Source organism: Canis aureus, chromosome 2, assembly GCF_053574225.1.
Source record: "Canis aureus isolate CA01 chromosome 2, VMU_Caureus_v.1.0, whole genome shotgun sequence".
Taxonomy (NCBI): Eukaryota; Metazoa; Chordata; class Mammalia; order Carnivora; family Canidae; genus Canis; species Canis aureus.
Window position 1 is genome coordinate 14,330,482 of NC_135612.1, and position 20,027 is coordinate 14,350,508.

Genomic DNA, 20,027 nt, shown 5'->3' on the forward strand with positions numbered 1-20,027 from the left:
GAGAGACTGGGATTAATGTTAAGCTTGTTGATTTATTTAACTATTAAGACAATTACAGCAAGAGAAAAAAATCTACTAGCTTAGAGCTCGTGCTCTGGGGTAAGACATAACGTGCTTTAGGTCCTTCAGCTAACATTTCTTATTGTTACATTGTGTTATCAAGGGGAAAACTCTGCAAGAAGTTTCCATTTTACAGCTGAGTCTTTAAGGCTTATTGGTTAAGATGCTTAAGGGTAAATATAGCTGGAATTATGTACAAAGCCTGTTGACTCTATCTAGGTCTTCTTTCAATCATAAAAATAATCACTAAGTACTTATTTATTTTACAAGTCAGTCCATTGAAGTATAGATCTTTTCCCAACATCCTTAAGGATGTACTGGCTTTCCACAAAAAAATTAAGTGTACTACATCTTTTGTTATTTTCTACAAGTATGATTGTATCCAGTAAATCTTTCTTCATGTATTAACAACCTTAAAGGGATAAATAGGCAGTAATACTATAATAGTAGGGGACTTCAGTACCCTAGATTCAACAGTGGATAGATCATCCAGACAGAAAATCAATAAAGTAACACTGGACTTAGAAATTACATGTTAGACCAGATGGAATTAACAGACATTTACAGAACATTCCATCTAAAAGCAACAGAATATACACTCTTCTTAAGTGTATATGGAACATTCTCTAGGACATGGGAGAGATCATATGATAGGCCACAAAATAAATTGTAATAAATTTAAGAAGTTGAAATATCAGGGATCTTTTCTGACCACAAAGGTATGAAATTGGAAGTCATTTACAAGGAGAAAACTGGAAAATTCACAATTATGTGGAGATTAAACAACATGGTCCTGAACACCAAAGGGTCAAAGCAGAAATCAAAATAGAAATTAAAAAAATATCTTGAGACAAATGAAAATGGAAGTTTAACATACCAAAAACTAATGGTACACAGTTCTAAGGGGTAAGTTCAGAGAGTTAAATGCCTACATCAAGAAAAAAGAGCTGAAATAAACAACCTAACTTTACAACTTTAAGAACTAGAAAAAGAACTAAGCCCAGAGTTAGTAGAAGAAAGGAAAAAACAAGATTAGAGTGAAGATAGAGACTAAAAAAGAAAATAGAAAAGATCAATAAAACTAAGAGCTGTTTTCTTAAAAAGATAAAAAGACAAACATTTAGCTAGACTTACCAAGAAAAACGATGATTAAAAAATCAGAAATGAAAGAGAAGTTACAACTTATAACAGAAATACAAAGAAAGAGTTATAAGACTACTATGAACAATATATGACAACAGATTGGAAGACCTAGAAGTGGATATATTCCTAGAAGTATACAACCTACCAAGACTGAATCATTAAGAAATGGAAAATCTAACACCCCAATTATGAATAAGGAGATTGAATCAGTAATCAAATTCCTCCCAAGAAAGAAAAGTCCCAGACCAGAAAGCTTTATTGGTGAATTCTACCAAACATTTATAGAAGAATTAATATCAATCTGTCACTCCAAACTCTTCTAAAACAATAGAAGAGGAGGAAATACTTTCAAACTAATTTTATGAGGCCAATATTACTCTAATACCAAAACCAGAAGTGGACACCTCAGGAGAAGAAAATGATAGGCCAATATCCCTGATGAACATAGTATAAAATCATCAACAAAATATTAGCAACCTGATTTCAAGAATACATTAAAAAGGTCATACACCATGATCAACTGGAACTTATTCCCAAGGATACAAAGATGATTCAATATCTGCAAAGCAATCAACTTGATATACCATGTTAACAAAATGAAGGATAAAAATCATATGCTCATTGTAATAGAGAAAGCATTTGATGAAATTGAATATCCATTCATGGTAAAAACTCTCAACAAATTGGGTATAGAAGGAGCATAGCTCAACATAATAAAAACCATATGTGATAAGCAACAGCTAACATATTCAGTGGTGAAAAGCTGAAAGCACTTCCTCCAAGATCTGGAACAAGACAAGGGTGCCCACTTTCAGAATTCTTACTCAACACAGTAGTACAAGTCCTGGGTAGGGCAATTAGGCAAGAAGAAATAAAAGGCATCCAAATTAGAAAGAAAGAAGTAAAACTGTCTCTATTTGCAGACAACATATATAGAAAACCCTAAAGATTTCACAAAAAAACTGTTAGAACTAATCATTGCATTTAGTAAAGTTTAAAGTTGCAGGTTATAAAATCAATATACAAAAATCAGTTGCATTTCTATATAGTAATGACAAACTATCAGAAATTAAGAACATAATCCCATTTACGATTGCATCAAAATGAATAAATTACCTAGAAAAAATTTAACCAAGGAGGATTAAAGAGTTGTAAACTAAAAACTGTAAGACACTGATGAAAGAAACTGAAGATGACACAAATAAATGGAAAGATGTTCTGTGCTCATGGATCAGAAGAACTGATATTGTTAAAATGTCCATACCATTCAAAGCAACCGATAGATTTAGTGCAATCCTTGAGAAAATTCCAATGGCATGTTCCCAGATAGAACAAACAATCCTAAAAATTGTATAGAACCACACACGACCCCAAATAGCCAAAGCATTCTTGAGAAAGAAGAACAAAACTGGAGGCATCATACTTCTTGATCTCAAACTACATTGCAAAACTATAACTACCAAGACAGCATAGTATTGGCCTAAAAAATGACACATTATTTCAATGAAATGGAATAGAGAGCCTAGAAATAAACCTGAGCAAATATGGTCACTTTAAAACAAAGGAGCCAAGAATATATAGATAATGGGGAAAGGACATGCTCTTCAATAACTGGTGTTGGGAGGGACGCCTGGGTGGCTCAGCGGTTGAGCATCTGTCTGCCTGGAGTTCCAGGATCACGTCCCACCTCACGCTTGCCTGCATGGAGCCTGTCTCCCTCTGCCTGTGTCTCTGCTTCTCTCTTTCTGTGTCTCTCATGAATAAACAAATAAAATCTTTTGTTTTCACATGCAAAATGGAGGTAGTAACAATATCTACTTTATTGAAATGTTATTTTATAAATTAAGACATGAAAGCCACTTAGAATATTGCCAGGCACATGGTTAAGAATGTAACAAATGAAAAAAAAAGAATAACAAATGTTAGTCTGTATTACTGTTGTTACATTTTGGAAATCTTAAGTATCACCTAACGTTTTGGAAACCTTTTGAGTTCATTAATCACCTTTTTATTAATTATTTCATTTGATGCTGGGAGCAACCCTGTGAGATAGATAAGGAATAGATAGATGATAGATAGATAGATAGATAGATAGATAGATAGATAGATAGATAGATGATAGATAGATAGATGATAGATAGATAATCAACAGTAAGATATCTAACCCTGTAAATTAGGAAACCAAGTGACTTGTTTGGCCCATTGAGGATTAGAATCTAGGACAACATCTCACACTTGTCCATTGCTCATTCCACTTGCTCAATAGGAAATAAAAAACTAACAAAACTGTTAATACCCCTGGGCCTTCATCACTGACATATCATTTAGAGTACTGAGTTTCTTTTAATCATTGGCGATTACATCAGTCTTTGTGCTGGTGGTGAAGGGATTGACTCAAATCACAGAGAAGCTCATGTCAGGAAGGCCTGACAGATGTGCTTTTGACACATCTCAGAGCAATCAAACATTAGAAAGGTGAGAAGGAAACAACTCTGTCAGAGAATAGACAGTTTATTTTAAAAAATGACCTTTTGTCTTCTCAGTTATTCATGGATTAATACTGCTGGCATTTTGCCATTAAAAGTATGACTATTTGGGATGTCTGGGTGGCTCAGCAGTTGAGCATCTGCCTTCGGCTCCTGGGATCGAGTCCCACATCGGATTCCCTGCATGGAGCCTGCTTCTCCCTCTGCCTATGTCTCTGCCTTGCTCTCTCTGTGTCTGTCATGAATAAATAAAATAAAATCTTAAAAAAAATATGCCTATTTGTTAAATTATTCTAATAAAAGTAAACACATTTGGATAGAAGTGAATGGAGACGGAAGAGAAAAAAATCTATAATCTAAAATAATATGGAAAATTTCAGAGAAACCTTATGTATGAAAATTCTAACTACATTGTGCTATGCTCTGAAATTCCCTCCCAATCTCTTCTACTCATACTGAAAATTTCCTTGAAATTTTCTTGAAAATTCAACTGTCCTTGAAAATACAACTGTTCTAGGATATATGATTATTTCCTCATTTGCTTGGATAAGCAAAAGATCCTTAGTCAGCAATTATAAGGAAGTGAAACAGTGACACATGAACTAAACCCTTTTTTTTCAAATTCAAATTTTCCTTATTAAAAATTCTCATATACAAAGCAATAGAAAAGTGTTATAGCAAACCTCATGAAAATTCTCATAAGATTCATACATCAAGCATTTTGATAACCCATTAGTTGAAATACATTGTTTTAAGTACTGGGAATACAGAAGTAACAAAGTAGATAAAAATTTCCCTGTCCTCACAGATCTATATTTTACTGGCTTATATAAACAGTAAACAAAATATATAGGTGTGTGTATTTGTACGCACACGCATGTGTGTTAAACACTGCTTTGGATGATAAAAATTCTTACTCTTAAAAATAAAACAGAAATCCCAATAACCCCAATATATTCCTTAAAATATGTATCACTTATAGTAAAATTTTTTTATCAGATGACAAATATAACTTACTATTCTATTTTGAATAGAATCTTTTAAACTGTGAGAAAATTTTTATGTGTGTGGCCACTTCTTAATATTAAGCATGTTCATACCTGCGCGTGATGGGCAACAGATTGGAGAGTTTGTGTAGGCATTCAGAAAGGAAGTGCCATGTGCTTTCATGAAGTTGATAAAAGGAAGCTTCACTGCCTGACTTCCTGGATAAAATGTTAGCCTTCCATCCTGGAATAAAGAAATTTAATTAACACTGATTGCATTAGAAAAGAAGAAAATTATTTCCTTTAATTTTAACCATAAAATTGACAAGTAGCAAAAGACTTTAATATGATCCTAAGGATCCTCAAAAGATCAAACAAGTAAAAAGAAAAAAAAAAGATCAAACAAGTATAGACTGTCACCTATATCTGGTTCATAATATTAAGAATTTAGTGTTGCACTTAGATTCATTTGGATATAGTAAATAAACTAAAGGATTTCCTGGAAAGGAAAGTTCTTTTGGGGCATGATGGACTGATGGAACAAATATTTATTAAGCATTACCATGTGCCAGGTACTGTGAAAGATCTGGAAGTTCAATGGTGAAAAAACAGAGTCCCTGGCCCCTTGAGGCTTACAGGTTAGTGGGAGAGGCAAAAATATACCAGTAAATAAAGCATCAATAACTAAAAATTGTGATATGTGCTTTGAAAAAAACCCTTAGATACAGAATAACAAGGGAGACATAGAATGAACAGGGAAACCTCTGGGAAGAATGAGACCTAAAGGATGAGAAAGATCCAGCAGTTCTTTAAGCTAGACTCAAGTGAAGATGTTAGTGGCTGCTGGATAAATGAGCCTGAAGATGAGAAGAGATGTTTGGACTGGAGATCCGCATTTTGGAACTGAAGAACTCTTCTTGGTAAAGAGCAAAGACAGAAAAAAGAATATTTTAGGCCAGGAGTTATCTCTATTCTATATTTTCAATATAATTATAAACAAAAACAGTTTTAAAAATGAGTTAAACCCTTGATATGTCTGAGATTTCCAAATGGATATATAAAGTAGGCTGCTGATTTCAGACAGGAATCTGGAGCTCTACCCTGGTAAAATAAACATGGAGGTCCTTACATATTCATGGTAAACTACGGAAACATGGAAGACTCTGGAAACATGGAAAATTATGATACTGAAAGAAACCTTTATGGCAGAGAATGAAAAAGGAGGAAAAAAAAGGATTCTGAGGAGTCCCCAACAAGAGGAGAAAGTGTCATGGGAAACTACGACAGAATGGCCAGCAAGGGAGGAAGATGATATGAGATCGAGCCCCCTGAATAGCGAGAAAAAACTGTCAAGAAAGAGGTAATGTTAGCTGTGTTGAGAGGCTACCTATGAAAAGGCTAGAAAACGCACATTGGTATTGGTATTAATTTATACTTTAACCATTATTGTTTCCTTCCTTCTGCTTGCTTTGCAGAAGCTTGTCTGGTGTTTTGTCTTTCCTGGCATTGAACCTTTCTCCTATTAGTGAGCTAGGGCAAGGGCGATTTGGGGCCCTAAATTTATTTATTTATATGTATATGTTTATATATTAAATTTATATATATTTATATATGTTTATGTACTATACTATAGTTATATGTGTGTATGTGTGTGCACACTCACCAATCATACTGATGTATGTAGGTACCAAAATATTTGGTATAAAAGAGATACAAGTGCAAAAAGTCAAAGAATTAATAACTTTATAATCTTAAATTTGAGTTCAAACTATCAGCATGATTTCATGATTTTTCTAGTATATGTACTTTCTAGATCTGTTCATTGGAAAGGTCTAAAAACAATGAAAAACCAGAACACCTAGATTATAGTCTAAACACAAGACAGGACAGGAAATACACATGTTGGCCATGGAAGACTATCAAAGTAAGCTGCTGGAGATGATTAAGAATGGGTCAAAAAGACTCACAAACGACCTGATGGGTCTTTCACATACCAAAGATGGGACATTTTGAAAATCAGTAAGTATAATGAATGCAAGGCCAGGTATTTGAACACAAATATAAAAAACCTATGTATTCACACTATACTGAAAAAAAAAAAAACCAACCTAAAATATTTCAGTCATCTTTGGAAGTTTCTAGGATGCTGTGATGCACTACCCTAGTTCCCTTTAGGAATGAAAGTCTGCCTCTGCTAAAGAGAGTTGCTGTGCCCACCTCATGCCCCTTTCTGGCAGCAGTACACAACTGATGGCCATCCACTAAGGCATAAAGGCCTAGTCCCCTCACCCCAAATGGCAACCATTCTGAAGCATCCTACTAGTCTGAGAACCAAGCATAAAGAAAGCTGAGGCTTCTATTGAGATAGCAGCCAAACTCAACTTCTCCCTGCATAGTCCTGCTTTCTTCCTTTCCCTTTGATGTCAGGAGCACTCTCTAAGAAATCTCCTTCATGTTAATCTCCAATACTGCCTGTTCCCTAAATTGAGTTAATCATAAGATTACTTTGAATGACTTTCTCAACAAGTCCTTTTTTTTTTTTTTTAAATTTTTATTTATTTACTTATGATAGTCACAGAGAGAGAGAGAGAGAGGCAGAGACACAGGCAGAGGGAGAAGCAGGCTCCATGCATCGGGAGCCCGATATGGGATTCGACCCCGGGTCTCCAGGATCGCGCCCTGGGCCAAAGGCAGGCGCCAAACCGCTGCGCCACCCAGGGATCCCCTCAACAAGTCCTATGGGCACATCTAGAGTATGTAATTTTAACCATCATAGGTTAACCAATGAGAAAGACAATGGAACATAGTGATTAAAAGCGCTCTTTGGTGTAGACGTGCTGGACACCAACAATCTGTGTGACCACAGGTAACAGCCAGGGATAATGAGCTAGTATCATAACCAAACATTTGTCTAAGCAGTAGTTTCTAAATAACTGATGATAGTAAAAGTTCCGGGTAATGTTGGTAGTAGTGTTCTTTTGGATGATGGCTTGGGAAACAGCAATAACACACCCACACAATTTCCTTAGAACATGGGCCAGTGGTTCAAATAACATCAACTGATGGGCTTAGATCAGCACTAACAGGATTAGCAGATATCTGGGGAATAAAAATGTGAACTTTCTGCATTGCTCGCCCAAACATGAATTCCTGCAAATTTGGAAGTGGGAAAGCCCGGATGGGAAAGCTAACACGCTTTTGTGGAGATGCAGAATGTTATTTCTCCCCACAGTAAGACGCAGATGGGGGGAGGGACAGGGCTGAAAGTGCATTAGTAGTGGTAAAATAATTTAGTGGGTCGTGGCTAGCATTAAAAAAAACCTAAAAAAACACACACACAAAAAAAAACAAAAACAAAAAGGGGGATCCCTGGGTGGCTCAGCGGTTGAGCGTCTGCCTTCTGCCCAGGGCGTGACCTCGGGGACCCCGGATCGAGTTCCGCATCGGGCTCCCTGCATGGAGCCTGCTTCTCCCTCTGCCTGTGTCTCTGCCTCTTTCATGAATACATAAATTAAAAAAAAAAAAAACCAAAAACAAATTGCAAAGGTGCCATCAGATGCATTTTATTTACTAGAGTATTGTACGGGGTGTATATGTGTATACGGGGCCTCAAAATAAAATGCATTCATTATTCTGCATCGGGGTCAAATACGTGGCAGCCTCTCAGATTCTGCTCCCCGAGGCCTGCTGCACAGGAAGAGCTGTGGCGGGTCGCTGGTCGGGGGCGCGATGCCCACTCCCTAGCCTCTCGGTACTTACGAAGGAGTCGCTCACGACTAGCACCACGTTGGGTGCACCGGGCCAACCCCCTGCAGCTCCTCGCCTCCGCCCACCTGCCCCGCGGTCTGGTGCCGCCAGCGCCGAGGCTGCGAACACCGACAGCCACAGCAGCAGCATTGCAGGGAGCGGTTTAGAAACGCCGGGCGCCTGGCCCGCCGCCTCCCTCCAGGAACCGCCTCTGCAAACGGGGCGGGGATCCCACCGTCCGCAGCTCGGTTTCCTCCCGGCGCTTTACCCGCAGAACTACAACTCCCAGCAGGCTGGGCGTGCGCGCATGCGCAAAGGGGAGGAAGAAAAAATTCCCCTCCCTCTTTCACGTTAAGACCTTGTAACCAAATACCGAGCGGACTGAACAGTCAGCCACTTCCAGTCACGTGAACGATGCCTGGGGGCTGCGCATGCGCCCGGAGTCCAGCCTCGGTGTTTGGAGGAGAAGCATCTGCCTGGCCCAGGTGGGTTAGGGTCGCTGTGGCTTTTGCAGAAGTTGGAGCCAATGTGTAGTTGAAATGGGAACTAGAGACGGAAAAGAGCAGGGGCGGGTCATTTTGTGCCGCGCAAGCGTGGATGTCGGGACGGTGAATGGGCGATGATGAGGTGGCAGCGCGTCTGTCACTTAAGTTCGATGGGGCGGCTCTGAGGGGCCTCTGGCTGGGCCGCTTCAGGTGAGCCGTGGGGTCGCGGGGCGCCGCCAGCACGTTACCCCACAGGCGTCTCCAGCCTGCCTCCTCTTACTGCCGTGCAGGGGGGGTCGTCACGCCCCGGGGGCGAAGGCGTGGGCCTAGTCGGGGGGAGGGGGACAGCCTAGGTGCATCTTGCCTGCAGAGCGCGGAGGAGAGAAGCCCAGCGGCCTCGCTAGGGAAGAAATCCGGAGCCGGGTGACGAGTCCACCGACTGCCGTACGTCACGACCATCCCTGTCCCGCTGCGGAACAGGCACTGGCCCCACTTGAGTGTGGAACCAACTTTGAGAATTCTGGAAGAAGTCGAGTTCTGTCCCAGGGCCAGATTCTGATTTCGTTATCCCTCCCACTTGTCAGGTACAGAATTTGCGCGTCGCGTGAGTCGTATTAGTATTTCTGACAGGAAGAGGAGGAGTTGAAGTGCCTGACGGGGCACGAACGCGACTCTAATATTCTCTGCCCTCCTCGCCTTCACCATTTTACAGATAGGAAAACTGAGGCGTGGACGGGTTAAGCGATTTGCCCGAGATGACGCGCTTAAGGGTGAGCAGGACTTGAAGTTTAGTGGTCTGTGCCCTAACGCAACTACATTTCTCTGTCCCTGGTTGAATTATAACATTACATGACGTTCTGATGAGCTTAAACTCTATTAGTGTAGACAAATTTTAAGATTTTATTCATTTATTCATGAGAGTCACAGAGAGAGGCAGAGACACAGGGAGAAGCGGGCTTCAGGCAGGGAGCCCCATGTGGGTGGGACTCGATCCCGGGTCTCCAGGATCACGCCCTGGGCTGAAGGCAGGCGCTAAACCGCTGCGCCACCCAGGGATCCCCATTGTAGACAAAATCTTTTTTTTTTATTTTTTTTTAATTTTTTAAAATTTATTTATGATAGAGAGAGAGAGGCGCAGAGACACAGGCAGAGGGAGAAGCAGGCTCCGTGCACCGGGAGCCCGACGTGGGAGTCGATCGCGGGTCTACCAGGATCACACCCTGGGCCGAAGGCAGGCGCTAAACTGCTGCGCCACCCAGGGATCCCCAAATTCTTGATAAAGAAGCATGCAGTGGATCCCTGGGTGGCTCAGCGATTAAGCGCCTGTCTTCAGCCCAGGGCGCGATCCTGGAGACCCGGGATCGAGTCCCACCCACATCGGGCTCCCTGCGTGAAGCCTGCTTCTCCCTCTGCCTGTGTCTCTCATGAATAAATAAATAACATCTTTTTTTAGAAAATAGATCCTGTCCACAAGGAACTTAAACTCTAAGGAAACAAAACGAATTCTAGTCTTAACAGCACAGGAGATAATATAGGTAGGCCACCTCATGATCAGGGTATGTCTCAAAAATTTTGGGTTAATGTGGAATGGGAATAGCATTGTGCCATAGAAATGTTGTTGACTGCATTATAGATTCGTAAAAAGTATATTCAGCTTTATCTGTGGTGTGGTACTGTTTCTGTGAACCATATTCACCCTCTTTGGCCTTGTTCTCACAGGACATGTATTCTGAGTTCCCAGGCAGAATGACAGGAGCACATCTTTTTTCCCCCCTCTCTTTCCCCTTGGCAGTGTCAGTGGGAGCAGGTGCTGCAGTGAGTTGGAGCAAGACGGATTTTAGGGCCCCAGGGACATGGCAATGGAAGAACCCAAGAAGCTTCCAGTCCTACTTAGCATCTAACATTCAGTTTGTCCTGCAACATTCCTGCCAGGAATTGTCCAGTCTGTTCTTTTGTATCCAGTGATAGGAATGCACTTTCTTTGAGCAGTCCATTCCACATTTTCCATGTCTAATTATTAAAAGCTCTTATTTTGAGCAGAAGTCAATTTCCCTCTACTTTTAATCATTCATTGGTCCATTTCTCTTCATTTTTATATAAGTAATCTCTCCTTTTCTTTTTTCTTAAGCTTTTATTTAATTATTTGTGAGAGACACAGAGACACAGGCAGAGGGAGAGGCAGGCGCCATGCAAGGAGCCCGATGTGGGACTCGATCCCAGGACCCCGGGGTCACACCCTGAGCTGAAGGCAGACACTCAACTTCTGAGCCACCCAGGCGTCCCACAGTAATCTCTCCCTTTCAGCAACCCTTTTCACGTTTCTCCAATTTTTTTTTTCCTAGGCCTTCCCCATTTCCTTCAGCTAGTTACATAATTGCAAGTTTCTTCAATATTTTGATCACTCTTTCTGGACATACAGCCGTTTTGCTAGTCAGTAACTATCTGAAAAGGTACTTTTGAGAGGTGTTTGTGCCCATCTTTATGTGTGTGCATACCTATATGTGTGTTGCAGTGAGAGTAGACACTCTGTGTATATTTAAATAACCAGTTAAAGATTTGTATGTTGGAGATTGCTTGCTTTTGTGTAATACTTAACTCCAGTTTGGAAAGATCTTCAACTGAAAGGTCTTGGTATGGATTTTCATTCTTTATAGTTCCTTTAACATCCAGTATACTTATAGCACTTTCTGCCTTAAGGAAAAGGAGGTTGGGGATCCCTGGGTGGCTCAGGGGTTTAGCGCCTGTCTTTGGCCCAGGGCGTGGTCCTGGAGTCCCGGGATCGAGTCCCGGGATGGAGTCCCGCATTGGGCTCCTGGCATGGAGCCTGCTTCCCCCTCTGCCTGTGTTTCTGCCTCTCTCTCTATCATGAATAAATAAATAAAATCTTTAAAAAAAAATGAAAAGGAAGTTAAGTGTGAAGGTAGTGACTATGTGGAATAAATTCAGTATTGTCTTCACCAGCTCTGATTCTGTAAATATTTGTTGATTATGTACAATGTACTAGACACTGTAGGAAATAAAAGAGAATAATAAAAGTAGTCTTTCCTCCTAAGGAACTTCCAGTTTAGTTGTGGAAAGCAAACCAACTCACACCCCTATAAATTTAATGACAGTATAAAAGGCATCAAAAAATAGTTAACCGCTAAACATACAAAAACAAAACCCAGAATATCCCAAATCATACTTTGGATAATGCTGATATGCTTCCAGATGTTAATTGCTCTTCATTAAAATAAATGTTCAATGGTAACATAAGTTTTAGAAATGCTAGGTTAAACTATCTTTGGGTCTTTAGGACTTTTCATATATTGCTAATTTATTTATTTATTTATTTATTTATTTATTTATTTATTTATTTATTTTTAATTTTTATTTATTTATGATAGTCACAGAGAGAGAGAGAGAGAGAGAGGCAGAGACACAGGCAGAGGGAGAAGCAGGCTCCATGCACCGGGAGCCCGACGTGGGACTCGATCCCAGGTCTCCAGGATCGCGCCCCGGGCCAAAGGCAGGCGCTAAACCGCTGCGCCACCCAGGGATCCCTATTTATTTTACTGTAGATTGCTAATGTACATTTAGAATGGCTTTAAAAGAGTGAAATATATAATTTTAGAATGACTTTTAAAGAGAGTGAAATATATAATTTGTAGCATTCACAAAATTACTAGATGGTATGTTAATACCTTTAAGCATGTTATTATTCCTTGGACTACTTTTTGGAAATGTTGATTTAGATGAAAAATTTTAGAAGTTCAGACTAGTAAGATCATCTGAGAAGGTTTTATGCTTCATGATTGAATTTGGCCTTCAATTACATGTACCGTTTGTGTAGATAGAAGCAGTGTGAACAGGCTGAATGAGAGAAGCAAAGATGTAAAAGTGGAAAGTATTGGGGGATAGTGAAAAAAAGTTATGTGAGCTGATACTGAAAAAAGATTCTTCCTTTCCCATTTTAGCAAATTGAGGATTACCGCCTTTTGACAGTGGGGAAACTAAATGTTTAGAGTAAGCTTTGGGAGCTGGACCAACAGCCATTTATTGAGTACATAGTACTCAATAGATGTTGAATATGTAAGGAACTCCCAAGATATAATACTTTTGTTTGGGGTTTTATTGACCTGGGAGACAGGGCACATCAATATAGCATAGTAAAAAAAAATATTGGTTACGTTTGAATTGAATGGCTCAACTAATAAATGTTTCAGTGGTTCAGGGGATGGAGTGATCTCTTTTGCAGGATTTACTCTGGACTAGTAGTATTCATATAATTCAAAGAGGATATGTGTGTTTGATGATAGCCGTCTTTTGTTTTTTTGTTTGTTTTTTGTTTTTTTTTGGATAGCCTTCTTTTGAACACTGGCAAGAAGGTTACTACTTGAGAAATGAAGGAAGGAGGGATTGGGGATTTTATTTTATTTTATTTTTTTAAAGATTTTATTTATTTATTCATGAGAGACACAGAGAGATGCAGAGACATAGGCAGAGGGAGAAACAGGCTCCCTATGGTGAGCCAGTTGTGGGAACTCGATCCCAGGGCTCTGGGATCACAACCTGCACCAAAGGCAGACGCTCAACCACTGAGCCACCCAGACATCCCAGGATTGGGGATTTTAAATGTGTAAATGCGTAAATGAGAAAGTTTGTAGTAACCATGTGGATAAGGCATAGGAAAAAAGTGGTCGATTGAGAAGGTAGCAGTAAATAAGAAGAGTACTAATCTACAGGTGACCCTTGAATAACGTGGGACTGAGGGATGCTGACCCTCCACGCAGTCAAAAATCCATGTGTGACTTTTACTCCTTAAAGAGTTAACTACTAATAGCCCACTATTGACCAGATGCTTTACAGATAATATAAAGTTAACACATTATTTTGTATGTTATATGCATTATATGCTGTATTTTTTACAATAAAGTAAGCTAGAGAGAAGAAAAGATTATTAAGAAAATCCTAAGGAAGAGAAAATACACTTACAGTGCATTTATTGTACAGAAGATATATTTGTTGAAAAAAGTCCATGTGTAAGTGGATCTTAAGCCGGTGGTGTTTATGTTCAGGCACTCCCATTTACATAGATATCAAGTAATGATATAATCCTTACTTTATCAATGAGGAAATAGGCTTCAAGTAGTGAATTAAGATGTCCAAGTTCAGATTGTACTTGAACCCAGATGTATCTGATTCCCAAGCACATTCTGAACAAGGTTAAGTCTTGGCTTGGTGGGTGAGTAGGGCAGAGTGAAGGGGCTGACAAAACCTGAGGTGTTTTGTAAAAACAATTTGATGAAGTGACTGCATAGTTATAATCAGGTTGATTTGGGGCTTTTAAAGAAATTGGTGTAATGGATAGAGTCAGGTTTTTACTTTTATTTTACCCCCCTCCTTACCCTTCTTGTTTTAACTTTTATTTTACTTTCGTAAACATTGTTTGGATCACACTACTTTTTTTTTTCTCCCGTTGAGACATTTTAATTTACACATATGTATTACATCCCTAGAAAAAGAATCCCAGGATTTTCCCTCCTGTGTATTTTCATCTTGCTTCTTCACAGTCCATGATGCTAACTGAGGTTGTCAGCACAGTGAAACCAATCTGGCAGGATGGGATCAGATTATTCTGCCGTTCTTCCAGATTTTTGAGTTGTACGTCGAGTCTGGGGCTGATCATTCCACGCTTGTTTAACCTGCCCATGAGGTTCACAACAGTTTTTCCAGCTCTTTGATCATCAGTGATTTCAAATTTGCCAACATAACCATGCTTCATCATCGCAGTTAGAAGTTGACTTTGGAGCATGGCCTGGTAAGACTCTGGTGTTTGTGCCTCTTTTTGGCATTGTTAATGCTTTCAAGAACATCTGCCCCGACATTCAGGTGCACCATTGTAGCAGCATGGAAAGATGGTAGAAGGAGACCATAGTACTTTTTTTCTTAACAGTAACAGTAAAACCCTTTTTTATGGAACTAACAGTTCTATTGAAGTGAACTGCCAGTACGTGTTTTTAGTTCAGTCAGCTAACTTTCTCTTTTTTGTTCATCCTTTTTCACCTAAATTTCGTTCATTTCTGGGGCATATGGGTGGCTCAGTGGTTGAGAATCTGCCTTTGGCTCAGGTTGTGTTCCTGGAGTCCTGGGATCCAGTCCCACATCAGGCTCCCCATGGGGAGCCTACTTCTCCGTCTGTGTCTCTGCTACTCTCCGTGTCTCTTATGAATAGATAAATAAAATCTTAAAAAAAATTAAATTTTGTTCATTTCCTAGTTTAAAGTAGCATTGCTATTTTTTTATTCAGTTTTTTAAAACCACTTCCATTCTCTCCATGAAACATTGTAGATAATTTTGTTTGACAGAATTTATTCCAGAGATCCCATCAAAAGATGGGATACTTAGGATTATATCATGTAGAATTTGTGTTAATATTTCAGATGATTATTTAGCTGGGTTTTTGACAGTCTCTGTTTTCATTAGATTATAAATTAATGTAGTTACATGATGTGGGCAACATTTTACATATTTATAATTATTTTTATTGCTTAAATCAGGTTCACTTTAGTGTAGTGAGGCCGCAAATAGGGAGTAAATGCGTACTGTTGATTGTCCTCAATTCGAAATAAAGTAGCATAGAAATAGTTGATATTCTTTTTTGGCTGATTTTTTTAATTGAAGTTCATGTATTTTGAGTTTCTGGAATTTTTTTGAAAATTTTTCTGATTGCTTATGAAAGTTCCTTTTACCACCTGAGGCTGTGGAAACACAGACCAATTCAAAAATTTTGGGAAAGAAAAAAGATGAGAAATCATACCTAATTATTACTTTTGCTTTGAATTATGAATTGGGAAAATTAAACCTGAATCTGATGTGTTAAAAAATTCAGTCTTGAGCTTTGTATCATGCTTTTTATGTGCCTGTCTCATATTTTGCTTAATTTAGATGGATAATGGTTAAGGAACAATCTGAAATTCAATCCAAAAAGAAGATAGAAGGTAATTGGTAAAAGGTAAGTGACTAGAATGCTAAATAAGAGGTAATTGGGGTCTGTTTTTACATAGTAATTGTTTTTAACCAATTCATTTCAGAAAAAGAGTATTATGATGTAGGTTGTTATTTCCAGACTATAGGTCATAAAAAGTTTAGACTTTTGTCTAAACCGTCTTTAGACTTTGTTATTAGATTTAAAAGTACATGTTTTTGCTTTTCTGTAATTAACTTCCATTGTCATTATTGTTATTATTTTTATTATTATTATTTTTGCTTTGTGGAGTCTGTATCTGCATATCTGCACTATGGAATGTAGCTTAAGGTTCTGTGGCTTTACCTGGGGTGTGTAGGACATAGTAATTCATTCACCTACATATTTATTTTTGAGATTTATCATTTTGGCATGTTTGTCACTTTTTTCAGTGCAATTGTTGCTACTTTTTATGCTTGATATATGTTGAATAATAACCCTTTTAATTTGATAGTAGCAAACCCTTTCACTGAGTTGAGAATGTGCAAAATGAATGCTCTTGTTGAAAAAGAATGATTTGAAATTGAGGAGAAAAAAACAGATTATCAGGGGAAAGTGGGTGGGGCTGTGGAAGAAGACACTTGTAAAAGAGCTAGATTTTTCTTTGAAATGTTGGAAATGCTTGCCATGGAGGGAAGTGTCCCAAATAAAGGTATATCATTTTTGTTCATAGGTTTTTGCTTTGTGAAAGAAAGGGAGTTCGACAATACCTTGTGGGTGAGTACTTAAGAGAGTTTTGTTTAGAAAATGAACGAATGAGCCTCTTTTTTCTCCACTTCATCTTCCAAAAATTGGAAGAAGTTTTTAGGGCTAGAAAGGGGCAGATTATTTTGTCTTTTCAAAAATTAATCAATCCCTTAATACTGATCTATATCTATATATCTATATTGTCTATATCTGTATCTGTATATTTCTCTCTATACAAATGTTAGGTGAAGAGAGAGGGCCTCAGTGCTAGCATATTATGCTAAATGCCAAATCAAATGAAGAAGGGATAGGAAGAGAAGAGTAGAAGATCCTGCTGCAGCAAGGGTAATCATCATTACATACAGAGACAGAGGGATATGGAAAGGTGTTGAACGTTAGTTGGTTACCAAGGGAATAGCAGAGTTTGTCTATTGTGGTCTTTAAAAATGCCTCGTGTAGAGACATTTAACAGCTCTGTTTTTGCTGCTGTATATAAGTCTACACTTGTCCATCTGTCTGACTTTTAAAGCGTTTTGTAGTCTAGTGTTCTACTTTATCCATTGAGCCTCATTTTCTTCTGTTCTTCAGCAAGTCCCATCTGCTCCACGGAGCTCAGTTTTTCATTGTGTCCTACACATGCCACGTTCATTCCTATTTCTCTGACTTGGCCAATGCAATTGCTTCTGACTGGAGCAATTTTCCTTCTTCCCTCCATTCTTAAAATCCTGTCTTCTTCTGGTATCCCTTCATTCACACCACACTTCTTTCCTTCTTTGAACTCCTCTTGCAGTTGTACTCATCCTTAGTTCAGTGTTCGGTTCTCCAATGACTCCTATGTCTTACGTTTGGTTTACGTTATATTCTTCAGAGCAGGAGCATTTCCTATTTCTATTGTGTCGTATGTAGTGCATGGCTTGGGGTTGCATGTAGGGTTAGTGTTGGCTGATCTGGCTTGTTTGAATGTGCTTCCACTTAAATGCTGGGTGATAGAAGAGATGGTGATCTTTTTCCTCACAAAATTGATTTTTTTTCTGTTTGTTTTGCGTGGTCTTATCTTGATACTGTTTTTGTTCTTTTTTTGACTTAATTTTTTCCCCTTGGATGTCTTTTCTTAACCTTTTCTATTGGTCCAAATTAGTAATTATCATCATTGATTGCTCTTCTTTTTAGTCTGTGGATTTATCTGCCCAAGATAACTTTGATGTGAGAAGATTTAATGTGAAATCAGCATTGAAATTTGTTGCCTGTTCCAGTCAAAGTTTGTAGGCTTCAAAAAATACCAAAAAATCCTGAAGTTGGTACCTATAATTTTTACCAAGATAATTTCAGGTAAGAGAACAGTTTCTAAAATAAGAGTATATGAACTATGCAGCTTTAATTGCATAACTAATGTAAATAGGCAAAAAGTTATTTTTCTGCCTATTTAAGGAATCTGGTATAGCTGCGGATAAATTTATTTTATATGTTAATTTTTGTATTATTATTATTATTATTTTAAATTTTTGTATTGTTTTGAATCTAACATTCTTTAAGTCCAAAGGCTTGGGTTTTTTGTTTTTGTTTTAATTTCATTCTTTCTTAAACTTCTTTGATCTGCACTTGTACCTCAGCCTCTCTGGGTGTAAAGGACGTCAGTATACCATGTCAGCAAGCCATCTTCTTGGTTCATTTTGCTGCTGTGAACATCTGTAGTCTGTAATGGATTAATATTTACCCAGCTTTGTTTCCTGATGAGATTACAGTTCAGTGGAGTTGTCAAAAAATATAAATTTCTTTTTTTCAGCATTGAATTGTGATTGAATTTGACTTTTCTACTGGTAAATCAGAATAAGTTGTAAAATCTTAAGATATGTTAGTTTATTTAAAATTAAATTAACGTAGCTTATAAATTGAAGAAATACTTTGTCTCCCAATTGAAATATCTTTTTATGGTTGAAATTAGTGCATAATACTCTAGCATATTCATCACCTTCATTTAAATGTGACTATTGCATTTATTTCTCTTCAAAGAATATTATATTGCTATAACTTGACAGTAACCCTTACTGTGAAGAAAGTTAGTATCTTGATTTATATTTTATAGAAACTAGCATAAAACAAAATGGTTTCTTACACTCTTACATCATAGTTACTGAAATTAAGTTGTGTTAGTGTTTCTACTTTGTGATTTGAGCTTATTCTACTAAATCTTAGTGTGGAATTAGGTTGAGATTGATATGTGTTTTGGGTCCTGGCCATTAGATCATCCTAGTTTTAGCCTACTATTTAAAGAATGAGTATAACTCAAATATAGCTAAAATTTCAACAAATATTTATTAATGTATGCAATTTGTTAGCTAGGTGCTGATAACACAGCAGTATGTAAAAACCACAGACAAAAATCCCCACCTACATGACACATTTTGGTGGGTTTAGTGAACAGATAATAAAATAAGTAAAATCTGTAGTGTATGAGACACTAAATGTTAGGGAGGGAGTTAAGTGAATATTGTGTAGTTGGGTGTGGAGGGAGGGGGAAGAAGAGTTGAAATTTTATGTAATGTAGCCAGCCAAAGTTTCACTGAGCAAGTAACATTTGAGTAAAAATCTGAAGAGGTGAGGGACAGTGCTATAGGGACTTTAGATTGGAAAGAATGCTCCAGATAAAAGGAATTACATGAGTGTTTTCAGATAGTTAATTAAGTTTGTTGAAACTTTTATAATTAGGTAGGTATTGTAGGTTCACTCAGGCTTTTTATTTCCACAGAATGTCCAGCAAGGAAGTAAAGACTGCTCTAAAAAGTGCTAGAGATGCTATCAGAAACAAAGAATACAAAGAAGCTTTGAAACATTGTAAGGTAACTGACATATATTTTTTTTATTCCATGGTAGAAGTATGTTACCTATTTATAAGCATTATGGATTTGTAATATGTGTATTATTTATTTCCTAAACATAGCAAAACTGGTTAGATTGTTTAGTAGACCATTAGAGTGGTGTGCGAAGATAAATTACTTTGACCATGCTCAAAGTCACATTCTTAAAACCAGAGTATCTCATAGGTATGTTTTGATGGGTTAATATGGAACATTGCTGTATCATAAAGTTTTCATTCTTTAATGGCATGTTGATACTGTAATTCTATTTTTTTTTTTTTGAGAAAAGCCAGCATAAAGCACTTTTATTGCAATAATAAAACTTGAAACTCATACGTAGTGCGGGCAGGTGGGGGTGGGGGGTAGGCAGCAATAATTTCTCTCACCAAATCACTACACAGGACAGCAAAGGGGTGAGAGGGGGAGGAGGAAAAGCCAGGAAACTCTGAGATCAGCTGGGGGAGCCGAACATCAAAAACCAGGAGATGCTGAAGCTGTGATGACCAGCATCATTTTCTCAAGACAACACTCAAGGGTTTGTCATGATGGCTGGGCTTTCATCGGGTGTTATG

The 20,027-nt window shown here is 38.2% G+C and overlaps 2 protein-coding genes and 1 pseudogene across 7 annotated transcripts in view; 1 reads left to right on the forward strand and 2 right to left on the reverse strand.

Moving 5' to 3' along the window:
- Positions 1-8,708, reverse strand: part of ARSK (arylsulfatase family member K) — a 34,911-nt gene extending 26,203 nt beyond the window's left edge. The window contains exons 1-2 of the mRNA XM_077864261.1: positions 8,435-8,708; positions 4,790-4,919 (exon numbers count right to left, since the gene is read on the reverse strand). Coding sequence (XP_077720387.1) covers positions 4,790-4,919; positions 8,435-8,572 — 268 coding nt within the window. The 5' untranslated portion in view covers positions 8,573-8,708. The remainder of the gene's footprint in view (positions 1-4,789; positions 4,920-8,434) is intronic.
- Positions 8,709-8,764: 56 nt separating this feature from the next.
- The window catches only part of SKIC3 (SKI3 subunit of superkiller complex), a 78,658-nt gene continuing 67,395 nt past the window's right edge, over positions 8,765-20,027 (forward strand). Inside the window, exons 1-7 of one of the 6 annotated variants that reach the window (XM_077864197.1) lie at positions 8,765-8,907; positions 9,278-9,491; positions 14,540-14,707; positions 15,835-15,901; positions 16,587-16,630; positions 17,771-17,929; positions 19,347-19,437. In XM_077864197.1, coding sequence (XP_077720323.1) covers positions 19,348-19,437 — 90 coding nt within the window. In that variant the 5' untranslated portion in view covers positions 8,765-8,907; positions 9,278-9,491; positions 14,540-14,707; ... (2 more) ...; positions 17,771-17,929; position 19,347. Of the gene's footprint in view, positions 8,908-9,277; positions 9,678-11,249; positions 11,358-14,539; positions 14,708-15,834; positions 15,902-16,586; positions 16,631-17,770; positions 17,930-19,346; positions 19,438-20,027 lie in introns of all 6 variants that reach the window. The other 5 variants (XM_077864176.1, XM_077864216.1, XM_077864205.1 and 2 more) reach the window with 5 other exon arrangements.
- On the reverse strand, positions 14,402-14,787 carry LOC144293192 (small ribosomal subunit protein uS8 pseudogene; annotated as a pseudogene).